This window comes from Dermochelys coriacea, chromosome 2 (assembly GCF_009764565.3).
Source record: "Dermochelys coriacea isolate rDerCor1 chromosome 2, rDerCor1.pri.v4, whole genome shotgun sequence".
NCBI classification, from domain to species: domain Eukaryota; kingdom Metazoa; phylum Chordata; order Testudines; family Dermochelyidae; genus Dermochelys; species Dermochelys coriacea.
The window spans coordinates 200,715,368-200,728,688 of record NC_050069.1 but is presented as its reverse complement, the minus strand read 5'-3'; the positions used below and the strand labels follow the sequence as shown (position 1 = coordinate 200,728,688).

The window sequence follows — 13,321 nt, the reverse complement described above, 5'->3', positions numbered from 1 at the left end:
CTTACATATGCTCTAAGGCAAACACATCAAGCACAATTGATAGTCTAACAAAGCATTGATGCCTAAATACATTACCATTCTGTTGCAACAAGAATCTAAATTTGGCCAGGCTAATCTGACAGGTTAATTCTCCCCACCCTCTTTTCAGACAGGAAGGAGCTTCTTCAACTATAAATCCAGAATAACTCCATTGACTTCAGGGGAATTACTATGATTTTACACCAATATAATTTACAGTAGGTTCTGCACATATTGTCTTTGCTGCTTCAACTGCTATGCAGTCGTATTCAAAAATATTCTCAGTTATCATGGTATGCTCAGTTATCTTGGTACTATGCTTGTATAGTCACATTTATATTTTAAAAGATATTCTTAGTGTATCCTCTTTTAGTAAACATTGAACAATTATCTAGAATGTTATTGTTTTTTTGTACAGAAATAGCTATTTGTTTGTTTTTACCACATAATTTATTTGTACTAAATCCCACTTCCCTTATAAAAATATTAGTTCATTTGATATAGGTGTCTCTCTGCTCTATACTCTCCAAAGAGTTAGGTTCAGTAGATGGATAGATGTATTTATAAAGAAGTTATTGTTTGTAAGCTGATTTAGAGCTTATGAAAATGAAAAACTAGCTACACTTCATATTGTAGCATAGGCACCAATGTATAAATGTCATCACACTTCTGCTACTGCTCTTCATCCTCACCTACATTAACTCTGCTATTCTAGTCCTGAGCATCTATTGATCAGATGCTCACCTGTGTGGCTAATCTTATTGTAGCAAAAATGGAGTTTAGTGCTATATTAAACTCATTTTCACTTGTACCCTATAATGGTAGCAAAGATTTCCAAAGGTAAAAGGTTAGTGCTATAGCTAAGTGTGCCACCTCTAAGAAATTGTTCACATGTCCATAATTAATAATAGGAGGAGAGATCGACTGTCCAGACTGCCCACAAAGGTTGGAAAATGCTGCTACTGTATAATTAATGATGGATACTATGATGTACTTCAAATACACCTCATTGTCCATTCCAAGACACCTGGTAGCTTTGACTTGTGGTTCTAGAAGTTTGTTTTTATAACAGGTGATGTGGTGCACACTGGAAACCTTGAGGCAAGATATTTCCCATCAGAGAACAATTCATTTTTCTTCTTTTAACCCCTTGTTCCCAGAATGTTAAGTTGTCCAAAGGCATGTATAGTGCAGAAAGTCCCAAAGGCCAAGATCTGCAAAGGTACTTAGGCACCTAAGTCCCAGTTTTAGGCTCCACTGAGTTCTGCAGAATTCCCCCTTGGCTGCCATTTAGGCACCTACGTTTCTGACTCTGGGTACATGCACTACTGCCTCACTCTAGGCATACAGATACCTAAGCCCCAGAGGAAGTTAGGTGCTTCTCTACATCACGCATATAGAGGCCTGATCCAGTAGGCATACTTGGAGGCCATCTACCGGATTGGGTCCCATTCAAACCTAGCCCGATGAAGGTACCTGCTTTTAGCCCAGTGGTTAGCACACTCATCTGGGAAACACAGGTTCAGTTCCCCCCCTCTGCCTGAGGGGAAGAAAAAGGATTTGAACAGTGGTCTCCCACTTCTCAGCAGTGTGCTCCTGCCACTGAGCTCTGTGGGATTCCACAGTGGGATACCCCAGTCTGTCCTATTAATTATTTATCTAGAAGGTAATACCTTCAAAGAGTCATTGGAGCAGGGGGACTGGACCTTGGGTCTCCCTCATGGGTGCCCTAACCACCAGGCTACAGTGTCATCCTCTCTCCCAGCAGTTGTGTGTGAAATGTGGCTAAAAGTTTAAGGGGGACCCCTCCTCCCCCTCTAGGCTGTTTTGTGTGAAGCAAGGCAGCCTGACTTCCAGAAAGGAATTGCTGCAGAGATAGGTGCCTCCCTGCAGCCCAGATTCAGGACTTCTCTGTAAGAGGGGTGGGACTTAGTACATACCCCCTCTCAATGGTATCTCCTATTGGCTGGCATAGGTGGCTCCCTATCCAGCATGCATCTTTTGTGGATTGCATTTTTAGACACCTGTATCTCCCCAATCATTATATAGTTCCTGTGATTTTTTTTTAAGGCACCTACAAGTTACTGAGCATCACAATGTACTTTTTTTAATAATAAGCTTAAGGACACATATTTTTGATGTGTAAAACTATCAGCATTATCTACTTCATTTGCTCTTAAGTCAACTGGTGTTCCAGTGAATGATTCACATTTGCAGTTTCCTTCTAATAGTGTTGAACCTTAAGAAATCACCGGAGAGGGGTGTTGTAAAACTTTTGAGGGCAGTTTTTCAAAGGTAGGTAAATATGAACATGCATAAATGCTGGAGTTTGACAGCACACACACTAACCACCTTTGAAAAATTGGACTTTACTGCAAATCAATATAGGAATATATACCATCCTGTAGAGGTATTTGCATTAATATTACTAAACAAAAATTACTTTTATTTTTAGCCACCGACAATAGTCACCTGTATACTGTCTAGGAAGAATTATTCCAGGGTACCCATCCTACTTAGGACCTTGACTGTGCCTAAAGGAATTTAAAATAAAGATCCCCAACTTTTTCGTAGTATGGACCACATCTTAAGAGAGAGTCTTGTGGATCTTTCCCACCCAGGATCATTAAGACTATCTCCCTTCCTGTTCACTACTGCAAGACATCCTTATGGCAAATACTGCAGTTGCTTCTGCATATAGAAGCAGTACAGGGGATAATTGGAAAAACAGTAAGGACCATATGACCCTTCACTTCTCCGCAGGCCACCAGCAAATATTCTGTGGATCTCTAGGGTCCATAGGCCACAGGTTGGTAATTAAGTTACAAATCATATACATAATGTCCAAATATTTAAAAAAACTAATTTACTTTTATTTATGCCTTCTACAGGTATTTTTTTTGCATTTCACTCAACCTGAACAATTAAAACAGATTTGTCAAGTGTTACTCCCCCCACCCCCCGAAATTCTTCTGTACTAGAAGGTCTATTGATCCTATAGAGTGGGATTTCAGCTTGCATCTTAAGAAGCAGAACAGTTTATAGCTCAGGAGGCAGAATCAGACCTTTCAGTAAGCAGCAGTGTTCCAGCCCCTAAAATTCTGCTCTCTTCAGCTGCAGGGACTGGCTTTTCCCAATCCTAAATAATTTAAAAAATTATTATTCAATTGATTGGATTCTGAGTTGTTGTTTTTTTGTTTTTTTTACAAGGCTATGTTATTTAGCCTCAGTAAACTTTCTGGAACCCTTTTCTGATACTCTAGTAACTCCATCAGATTTTTTTCCCACTGAAATTTTAAATATAATGGAAATATTTAATGTATTGTAAACTATTTTATATACAACAAACATATTAAGCCTAAATTGGTTCTCCTTTAACCACTCTGACACCAGCAATTGGGATTTCATTGCACATCACATGGCTGATGGAGGAGATACTCCAATGAAATTAAAAAAATGGAGATAGTGTAAGTTTGCTGTGTTCTTAAAACAGCATTCAAAAGCCCAAGAGATGAGCTCTGCTCTGAAATTATTTTCTGACTTGCAATTAGCTGCAAAAATACAATAAGATTAAAATATAGCATAGTAATAAATTTCATTTATTTGAGGGAAATGTAGTTTTAAGTTTGTCTTGTGAATGATAAAGCATTAACTATTAAACAAAGCTGAAATTTTGTAATGACCAAACCGGGATTCATCCAACTCCTCAGTACACGAACTCTCTTGAAAAGAGAATCAGACTAGAATTGGACTGTAAATTTGATTGGCCTCACGACAGACATGAGGAACATTTTTGTCCTTATGAAATCATGTTAAGTGCACTGCAAAAGAACATGGCAAGTCATTGTAGATCAGCCTATCAAGCCATTTTAAGCTATGCACAGCAGTTAAAACTAAAGTGCAGTGAAATGAATTCCAGTACAACATGAGAATTACATAATTCTTCCCACATTTAGAAAGCTGTCAGCCACAGGTCTATTGCTAATGAACCAAGAGACTCCTTCAAACTTTGGTTCCATTGGTTGCCACTGTCCATCATGAACTACATCATGTAATTTTATCCTTTGCCATGTGTTTTGAGCATGGGACGAAAAAGAATTTTCCTGAGGGGGATGGAGGGCGCCCAGATTAACTGCCAAGTAGCACAGGCCTAGAAGCGAAAGAGGTCGAGGAGGCAGGTTTCAGAGACGGCAGCCTGAGATTTCTGGGAGGCAGGTAAGATAGAGACTGGCCAGGACCTCTCCTCCCACACCAGAGAGACCAGAATTGGCTCAGACCTCCCTGACTCGGTAGGGTCTGTAGCCAAGCGGGGAACCTGCTGCCCTGCCCCCATCCTGTTGCGACCCTGGTTTTGAGTCACTCTTGTACTAATTCAGCTGCAGTTACATTGTTTTCTTTAACCTTTACAAAATCTTGCATATTGTGTATCCACAGTCCAAAACAATATATTGCAAATTGTGTTATATGATCACAGCCTTATCTGAGGTGCAGAAGACTGCTGTTGTCCACTGGTTTTGCAACAGCAGGATCTATTGGTCTGTTTATTTTTACCATAAGATAATACTATTGCATAGAATCCGTCTGGTACCATAGAGCATAATGTTTACCTGCTGGTTTCTTTTCTCTGACTTCACTTGGAATCACTTCAGTCCTGATATTGTACAGTAAGGTTTACTTCAGCATGCTAAGTACACCAGGCAATTGATTTTTAAATCTGTGAGTTGTGGACTTCATGCAATAATAATTTATCAGGTTGCTGGGGCCAAAGTCTGAAGTTGCTGGGAGTTGCACCAACTTCTTATATAAATTGATAATGTGTCCTAGTCACCAACATCTACTGTGCTGGTGAAATCCTGAGTTAGGCATAATATGGCTTCACTGCAATAAATATTTATGTTCATCACAAACCCACTGCATAATTTAGCGCAGTTGGTAATCTCTGCTCAAGAGTCTCATTAGTGCCATGGCAGGGATGTTACAGGTCAGGATTACTGTGCATTAGCTGTGCAATCTGGGGTAGCTGTACATGCTGTCTTAAACCAGCACTTACTTTCACAAACAGTAAGGGCCCAATACTGCAAATACTTATGTACAGGAGTCACCATGTTCTCATTGGTAGTCCCTTGAGATAGGCCACCTGTGTATATGTGTTTGCAAGATCAGGCCCCTCCTTAACTTATTATAAACATTAAGCTGTTCTGTACCTTAACTATAGCAGAGCTCAGAGTAGCAGCCGTGTTAGTCTGTATTCGCAAAAAGAAAAGGAGTACTTGTGGCACCTTAGAGACTAACAAATTTATTAGAGCATAAGCTTTCGTGAGCTACAGCTCACTTCATCGGATGAAGTGAGCTGTAGCTCACGAAAGCTTATGCTCTAATAAATTTTAGTCTCTAAGGTGCCACAAGTACTCCTTTTCTTATAGCAGAGCTGCACTTCATAATTTGTATGTGTTTATTTTTAAGGCCTGTATTTTTGGCTTGGCCTTTTATGTGGCGTTTTTTTGTGGTAAATTATTATTTATTTTGATTTTTCATCAGCTTCTCTAGTGTTTGAAGTGTAGTTTAATTTTGTTATTTATTCTGTTTGTCCTTTTAATGTATTTCATAAGTTTTCCTGATCATGCCAAAACTGTGCATTACTTTTACATTTTGATCCACTATTTTTCATTGTTTTTGGACACACTCCCATTTGATTTCTAAAATGAACTGTGGTGTAACTAATGAATTACACCACTACAAAGTTTATCAACAAAATTTCTACTGTTGGAAATAAATGCAGACATTTACATACGGAAAACAAGAATCCCTTTTACAGTGATGTGAAAAGAAAGTGTGACCTTTATGGAGCATGGGATAAATATTTTAATCCTTTAATTTGCCTGAATAATGCCATTTTAGAACCAAATTGTGCTCAGCATCTGCTGAGATGTGCAAGGAAGGGAGAGGGAATATTTTCCCCCCTATTTATATTAGTGTATTACCTAGACATCCCAGCCAAGACTAGGGTCCCATTGTGCTAGGCGCTGTACAGACTTAGTAAGAGACAGTCCTGGGCCTGCCCCAAACAGTTTACAATCTCAATTAAAAAAAAAAGACGAAAGTTGGGGGCAGAAGCGCACTAGCACAGGTGGATGAAGTGACTTGCCCTAGGTCACAGCAGACCAATAGCAGTCAGGAATAAAATCCAAATCTTATGAGCTTCAATCTAGTGCTGTATCCACTGCCTCCCTACTCCTATTCTTGCACCTGCTGCTCAGGGCCAGGCACCAATCAAGTCCTTGCACTCAGGAAGCAAAAGAGCCCCATAAAGCTAGCGCTGCTACCCTCTCTAGGGACCAGATCTAAATTGAAGTAAATAGAAGTCTTTCCATTAACTTCCATGGGCTCTGGATTAGTCCCGAAGGGGAAAAGGAAGGAGGTGGAAGGGGACACAGTAGCTATGTTCTCTGGGAGCTTTAACGTTGAGACTCACCGCCACGGCGCCTCCTGCTGGCTGGCTGAGAATTAGCTAGTTTTCCAGCTCCGGAGAGCCCTCTGGAAGCCGGTGTCATCACCACCCCTGTGTCCCTTCTGGACCCTGGTGCCACTTTGTCTGGGGATTCTGCCCCAGCAGTATCCTCTGGGTCTCCCCTCCCCAGGGAACCCCCTAATCCCACCTTGCTTCAGTGCCTACTGCCAGTCATCATTTAGCCCCAGTCACTGGGGCCAACTGCAGCCTGTAATGGCCTCTCACCATTGGCAAAGGGGGTAGGACATACTGACTCTGCCTAGTCCCGGGCTGCCCCTTTGCAGCCCCAGCACCTGGTTTAGGCCCCGCACAAGACCCTACAGCCTGGGGGGGGGTTGTCAGGCTGGAGCTCCCCAGCCCCTCTTGCCTTTCCCCCAGCACTGGCCTACCTCAGGTCCCTGCTCAGCTCCCAGGCAGCCAGGTGCTTCCCTCTCAAAAGCTAAAGAGAAGCGCCTGGCTCACTGGCCTTTTATAGGGCCAGCTACAACCTGATTGGGGCATGGCCCTATCTGTGGCTGCCTTCCCCATCAGTTGAGGCTTGCTGCATTCCCAAGCAGCAGCCCTCTCGCAGCTGCAGCCCACTCCCAGGGCTGATTTTAAGCCCTTCAGAGCAAGAGCAGTGACCACCCCACTACAGAGCTCTTGGACACATTATATTAGTCTGTATTACCAAAGCCCCTAGAAGCCCTCGTCATGTATCAGGACAATGTTGTGCAAGGTGCTGTACAGTCACAAAACAAAGTTCCTACCCAAAAGGGTATAAGACAAGAGGCAAGAGATGGTTATAGATAGACAGGAGACTACAAGGAAACAATACAGGGTATGTGGCAATATATCATGTAATCCTTACCGATTTGTAGGGCAGAAGTAGATCACTAACACAGTATGATCACAGACACAAACTCTAATTTAAACTTTTAGAAATAGTGATAATAAAATAACTGCAGTTTAAGACAATGAGGCTCTCTGAGAGAAATGAGTGGGACTACTCCCATGCCTAAATGTTTTGCTGGATTAGGGACAGAGGAATCACCACCTTGCAGGACTGAGCATTAAAGCTGCCACAATGTTTTCAAGAAACAAGGTGGGAGAAGTAATATCTTCTAGTGGCCCAACTTCTGTTGGTGAGAGAGAAAAGCTTTCAAGCCATACGGGGCTCCCCTTCAGGTCTGGGAAAGAAGAAAAGGAGCTCTGTGTGGCTCAAAAGCTCATCTCTCACCAACAGAAATCTGATCAATAGACGATATCACCTCACCCACCTGGTCTCTCTATGATCTTGGGACTGATGCAGTTACAACTACACTGCGTACAACAATGTTTTCAATTCAGGCAGTACAGCAGTGCCTCCTTTACACAGGGAGTAAGTCTTGCAGAATTTCACCAACTCTGTATGTGTAGCTGCACTCATGCTTCTCATAGAGTGGCTCCTCTAGTGTCTAGGGGTGGAGTTGCAAGGGTTCTGTCAGTCTCGTACCTCTTTATTTGTTCTGGTGCCACAACAGACTGTCAATATATGTAGTCTAACTCCCCAGCTAGGTCACTGCTTAATGCATTCCCCTTTTTGGAGGTTAAAAAGGGAACACAATCTAAAGACCTTCAAGCCCATTTCCATCTGGCACTTGCCACTCTGGGAGTCCTTTATTCTCAACACTCAGGCTTCCCCTCTTAGTCTGGGGGAGCAGTAGGGAAATCCAGGCCCACCCTCTCCTCTGGTTTTTAGCCCAGGGACTTTGTTTAGGCACCTGAGAGCCATTCCTCCAATCCCGCCACCATTTTCCCTGGGCTGCTCATATCTTTACCTCACTCATCAGCATCTTCACAAGACCTTGACTTTGTGGTTCCTCACAGCTTCTCCTGAGACCAGTTACAGAGGCATTTCCTAAGAGCCAGTCTCGGCTCTTCCCCACAGCAGCTGGATTGTACTGTTATAAGCTTTCTCTACCTCTATCCTTAAAACAATCAGCATCTCTCTCCTTTAAACAGGAGTTCTCCCTCAGCCCTTTTCCTGGGACTGAGGTTGTATCCTAAGCCCCTTGCCTTAGAGTAACCAGTATTTCCTGGTTCCTCCCTCAGCTCTCTCTCTGGGGTTGGGGTTGTGTCTCTAACCTCTTTGCTTTAGGTTAGTCATCTTCCCCTCCCTCAAGCAGGTACCCTCCACCCTCTTTTTGGAGCTGGAGTCTTTCCCAGCTGCAAGGCTTTTTGCCAGCTCCCTTTACCTGAACGCTCCCTCTCCAATTAGTCTTCCAATCTGGGGAGTTCAGCAGACTAGCCTTCTCCTGTCAGTGCCTGTCTGGTGTGAGGCAGGATGCAGCATTTATACTGGTCCCCTTCTTACACCTCCTTCACAGTTGATGGGATGAGAGGGGAGTCTTGCCTGGCCCTCCTGCAAGAATCACCATCTGTTACCAGGACCCTTAAGTCTCTATCAGGACCCTTCCAAACCTTTAACCGCTGAGGCCAGGTGATGGGATGGGCTAACCACTATGTTCTATTGCCCTCCATGGCAGCCTACCCTCTCACAGTAATGTTATAACTTCTGTTGATAGGACAGGCCCAGTGAAGGATAAATATGTTATACAACAGAGAGATAAGACACTCAACTCATTTTCTTGCTACTATTGGCATGTGTGCCATCCTCAATTTATTTTAACATAGTTATTTGTATTTCATTTTACAGTATGTCTGTATTTGTTGGTATTCATTCATTTCATAACTGATTTGGGGTATGATTAAAATATAGGTCTATTTTATTTGAAGAAGACACTTCATATACCAAGCACAGTTAACTCAATTCATACTTCATAGCATTGCAAAATTGTTTCATTATGTACATGAAGAGTGTGATCTCACAACACTGAAATCAATAGGATGTTGCTATAGACTTCAATGGGAGCAGGGTTGATGGGCCTACAAAGCTGTAGTTTTTAATGCAGTTGCTATTTTTGTTTTAATTTCCTTCTTGTTACCATAATGCATGTTTGTGTGTTTGGGGTTTTTTTTGTTCCTCCCTTCAGAATTCTTCAGAAAGGCCCCCTCAGGCCTAAAGTTATGGTGACTCATGTTTAGCAAGAATGGTTGGAACCGACCAGTGCCACTCCTGGATCAAGTAGAGAGGCCATTATCATGTGAAATCATGTTTTCTGTTTTAGCCCCTGATCCTGCAAATACTAATCACACGTTTAACTTTTCTACCCTAGTTTGTTCCACAATGGAAATACTCCAGGTATTAAAGTTTAAGCATGTGTGTATTTGCAGGAGTGGGACCCAAGGGACTGAGCATGCAGCATTCACAGTGTTGTCTCTCTTTGTTAGCTTGGAGAGAGTGACCCTAGGAACAAAGACTCCAGTCCTCAGAACGCTAACCACTGTGTAACAGATATTTTTCATTAGGTGATTTACAAACACTGGAAATAACCCAATCTAACCATAGCTGGCTAACCCAGAATAACTTATTCTGACCTTGAACTCTAATTAGAATTCTTCTGCCATGCAAAAGACCTGGCTTTTGGTCCTCAGAGCGATGAACATTGGAAGTTTTATGGAAGCACTTTACTCAGATCACCAACAATGTGACTCGCGTTGCCAAACAGCATCATCTCTAACCAATTAAAAAGCAGTATTAACTGGTTGTAATAGGAGTCATATGTGTTGTTTCTGGGCCTGAAATATAGTATCCATGCTATAGAGCCTGTAACGTGTGAAGGTGTAATAGAGACTCACTGCTCCACCAGAAACAGGAAGAACACATACCAGCCCAGAAAAGAGAAAATCTGTCAGTAGATTTGTACCTGATTTAAAATGACAAAATATTATTGCCTGAAAGGGAGAAATGTTCGTTAAGTACAGTCGTTCCTAGAGAAGTATGTATGGACTTGGTTGTGGGATTTCCCTTTGCCCTCCCAGAGGTTGGTTGGTTGGCTGGTTGTTTTGTTTAATGCTTCAAAGAGCCATTTATGGAGTCAGTATTATGTGAGATCTGGTCTTCTCGAGTATTTCTTTTTTGGGGGAAGGTGAAAGTACCATAGGAAGACCAGATCATGCATTATTTTGGCCACATGATGAGTTCCCGGATGTGCAAAAAGCCCACATAAACCAACCAGCAATACCAAGACTCTTGGGTTTATCTAATTCCCATGGAAACTGTGTATTGCTCTAATTCTTAAACTTAGTTTTATGCTCTTAAAGGTAAAATAAATCCATACACTCTTCCATACACTCCGTTCCACATGATAATGGGATTGGTGCTCACTATAATTGTTTGGTATTTGCAGCATGGATGGGGGGGGGGGAAGGGAAGAGATGTGCAGGAGTTGGAGGTCATAAATAAGCTTCTTGTTATGTGAATTATCTGAATTGTGAAATATTCTATGTAACTTTCTTGAAATAATAATGAAACATTTATTTTAAGAGCTATGAAGTATACTTTTTAAAAATTGGCCCTGTTTTAGTCACATATCCCCTGGCAATTTATTTTAGTCACACTGCTAAAAAACACACTACATCCTCTTGATTATTTCTCCCTATATGCAGATCTGCTTTTAAAATGGAAAAGCGTACATAAAAGCACCTTGTTCTTCAGATTAAGCCTATCGGAGCTTAATTGAGCTGGTTTTAACAACATTTCATTGGACTCCAGCTGTAGCAGACAGTCCTTCAAAGGCTGACAAGTATTTCATGGTTTTGTTTTCTTTTCAGCTGACCCCCTGGTTGGAAGTATTGCCACTCAGTATATGACTAACAGAGCAGAGCATGACAGAATGGCCAGACAGTGGACCAAGAGATATGCTACATAGGAATCTACTATAGAACATGCTGGACCTGTGCAAGCACATTCACTAAGTGCATCAATAGCCCTTCCCTTCCCTTTGTTCTTATTTTTTATTAAATTTTGAACAATTTTGTGACAAAAGTTTGTCCTTCCTTTCTGTTTTTATTTGTATTTGGTTCTTTGTTTGTTGGTTTTTGGTTTTTCATTCTGTTAACTTGAAAGTTGCTTCCCTCAAATGTAGACAGGGAATATTGGTTATCAGTGCAAAGAATGTTGGATCTGTAATAGTATAGAGCTTTGTCCCAAAGCTTTGTATTGATGTGTGGTTTTTTCTTTTCATGTGGTCTTTGGGAAAACAAACAAATTCAGAATTATATCTCGTTTCTACTTAAATGTAGTGTTTAGGGTTATTTTTTTGTACTGAAGTCTTTAATGGTGGGTGCATGCTACTGGGAACAAGTTTTGTATAAAAGCTTAAAATCAAGAATCACTGTGCATTACTAAGACTGTGTTTATCACTAGCCTTCTGTTTCCCACACAAAAGGCTATTGGGTTGAACAAAATAATATGTATTTTGATTTACTTTACAAAAAAAAAAGTGCTTGTAAATTTCTTAGGGACCTGCCACTTTTGACTGTGGATCAGTTGATGTACACTTGTATTATCAAAGCACTCAATAAAACACTGTGGCTGATAAATGCACTTTTTGTAAGACAGTGCTTTTGCTTTTTGTAGAGTGTAAATGGTATAGCTCTGCATGCAATTAAACTTGCATAATACCATTGCAAGTTAATCATTATATTTAGTCCTGAACTTTTAATTTCTCCTTGACAATAAGTTTCTTAACATGTAGAATTTCTCAATAAACTCTAGCTTTAATATAAGCTTTTTTAAAAAATATATTTTAAAAAGCTACCCTGTTACTTACTGGTGTCCAGCTACCCTGAAACCTCCTATATATCTTCTTTTCTACATCCATCTTGTTTGTAATAGTTAAAACAGCTGGTTACAAAAATAGCCCCACAATGAAAGTAGATGGTGGGCTGACAATTTTGTTCGTCAGGGCTAATTTTTCCTTTCCCCAGGCTCTTGTAATTATAAAAGCAACTGTTATTTTAAAAAAATTAAATGAAGGTTTTCAATGGCAAAATTGAGCCCACTGCACCAATCATTCCCAGCACGTCCCATGGCAAGGGTATTTCTATTCAGATTTGACCTTCAGGCTAATTTTAGGTATGCAGCCATAGAAGGAAAACTTCTACTCAGCTAAGGAAATGTGTGGGTGTTGTGATTTGGAAAATATACTCTGATGCTGATTCTAAACGCTCTTTGTGTTACAAAGGCATCCTGGAAAATCCCTGTCTCCTTAATTAAACATTACAGAAGCTGCATGCAGCACACTTTCTCTCTCCCCTGAAACAACTGTTAAAGTCTTTGGAGCTCAGTATCTACATTTATGAGACACTAATATTATCTGAATGTCTGGTAGTCTCAGAGCTCATAGCAATATTACCAGGATGGGGGTCAGTTGATGGGGGGGGAAGGAAAGTGGGTTGTATCAAATGACCTACCTATTATATGTTTAATAAATAGTATGAAACTGTATATTAACAAGTATTTGTGTGTGGTGGAAAGTATATTATCAGATTTTTAAATTGGAATGTCACTTTTTTAAATTAAAAAGCCTGCATTGTTTTCTGTCCTGCTTTAATATTTATTGTACATTCATCCACCTTTTGTTAATGTTTTAAAAAAATTGCCCTAAATCCATTTTACAGTCTAAATCTCTATTAGAAAACTACAAAGCATAATCAAGATGTACTGTACCATGTCAAAGAAATCTAATCTGTCAGAGCCATGGAAATATTTATATACTTTTATGATTTGGCTACTGGTAGGTCTAAATAAATCTCAATCTGTTCTATTTTGTAATATATGTCGGAGACCTTGAAACATTGTAGATTCACCTCTGTGTGTGTTTGGCATTTTATCTGTTTAAATAAATATGAGTGTGGTTTTGAATAACA

General features: G+C 40.7%; 1 protein-coding gene across 2 annotated transcripts in view; it reads left to right on the top strand.

Annotated features, from left to right (window-relative positions):
- Positions 1 to 13,321, top strand: part of UBE2E2 (ubiquitin conjugating enzyme E2 E2) — a 341,147-nt gene extending 327,826 nt beyond the window's left edge. For both annotated transcript variants that reach the window (XM_038390202.2, XM_038390203.2), the window contains one exon: positions 11,222 to 13,321. In XM_038390202.2, the coding sequence (XP_038246130.1) occupies positions 11,222 to 11,319 (98 nt within the window). In that variant the 3' untranslated portion in view covers positions 11,320 to 13,321. The remainder of the gene's footprint in view (positions 1 to 11,221) is intronic.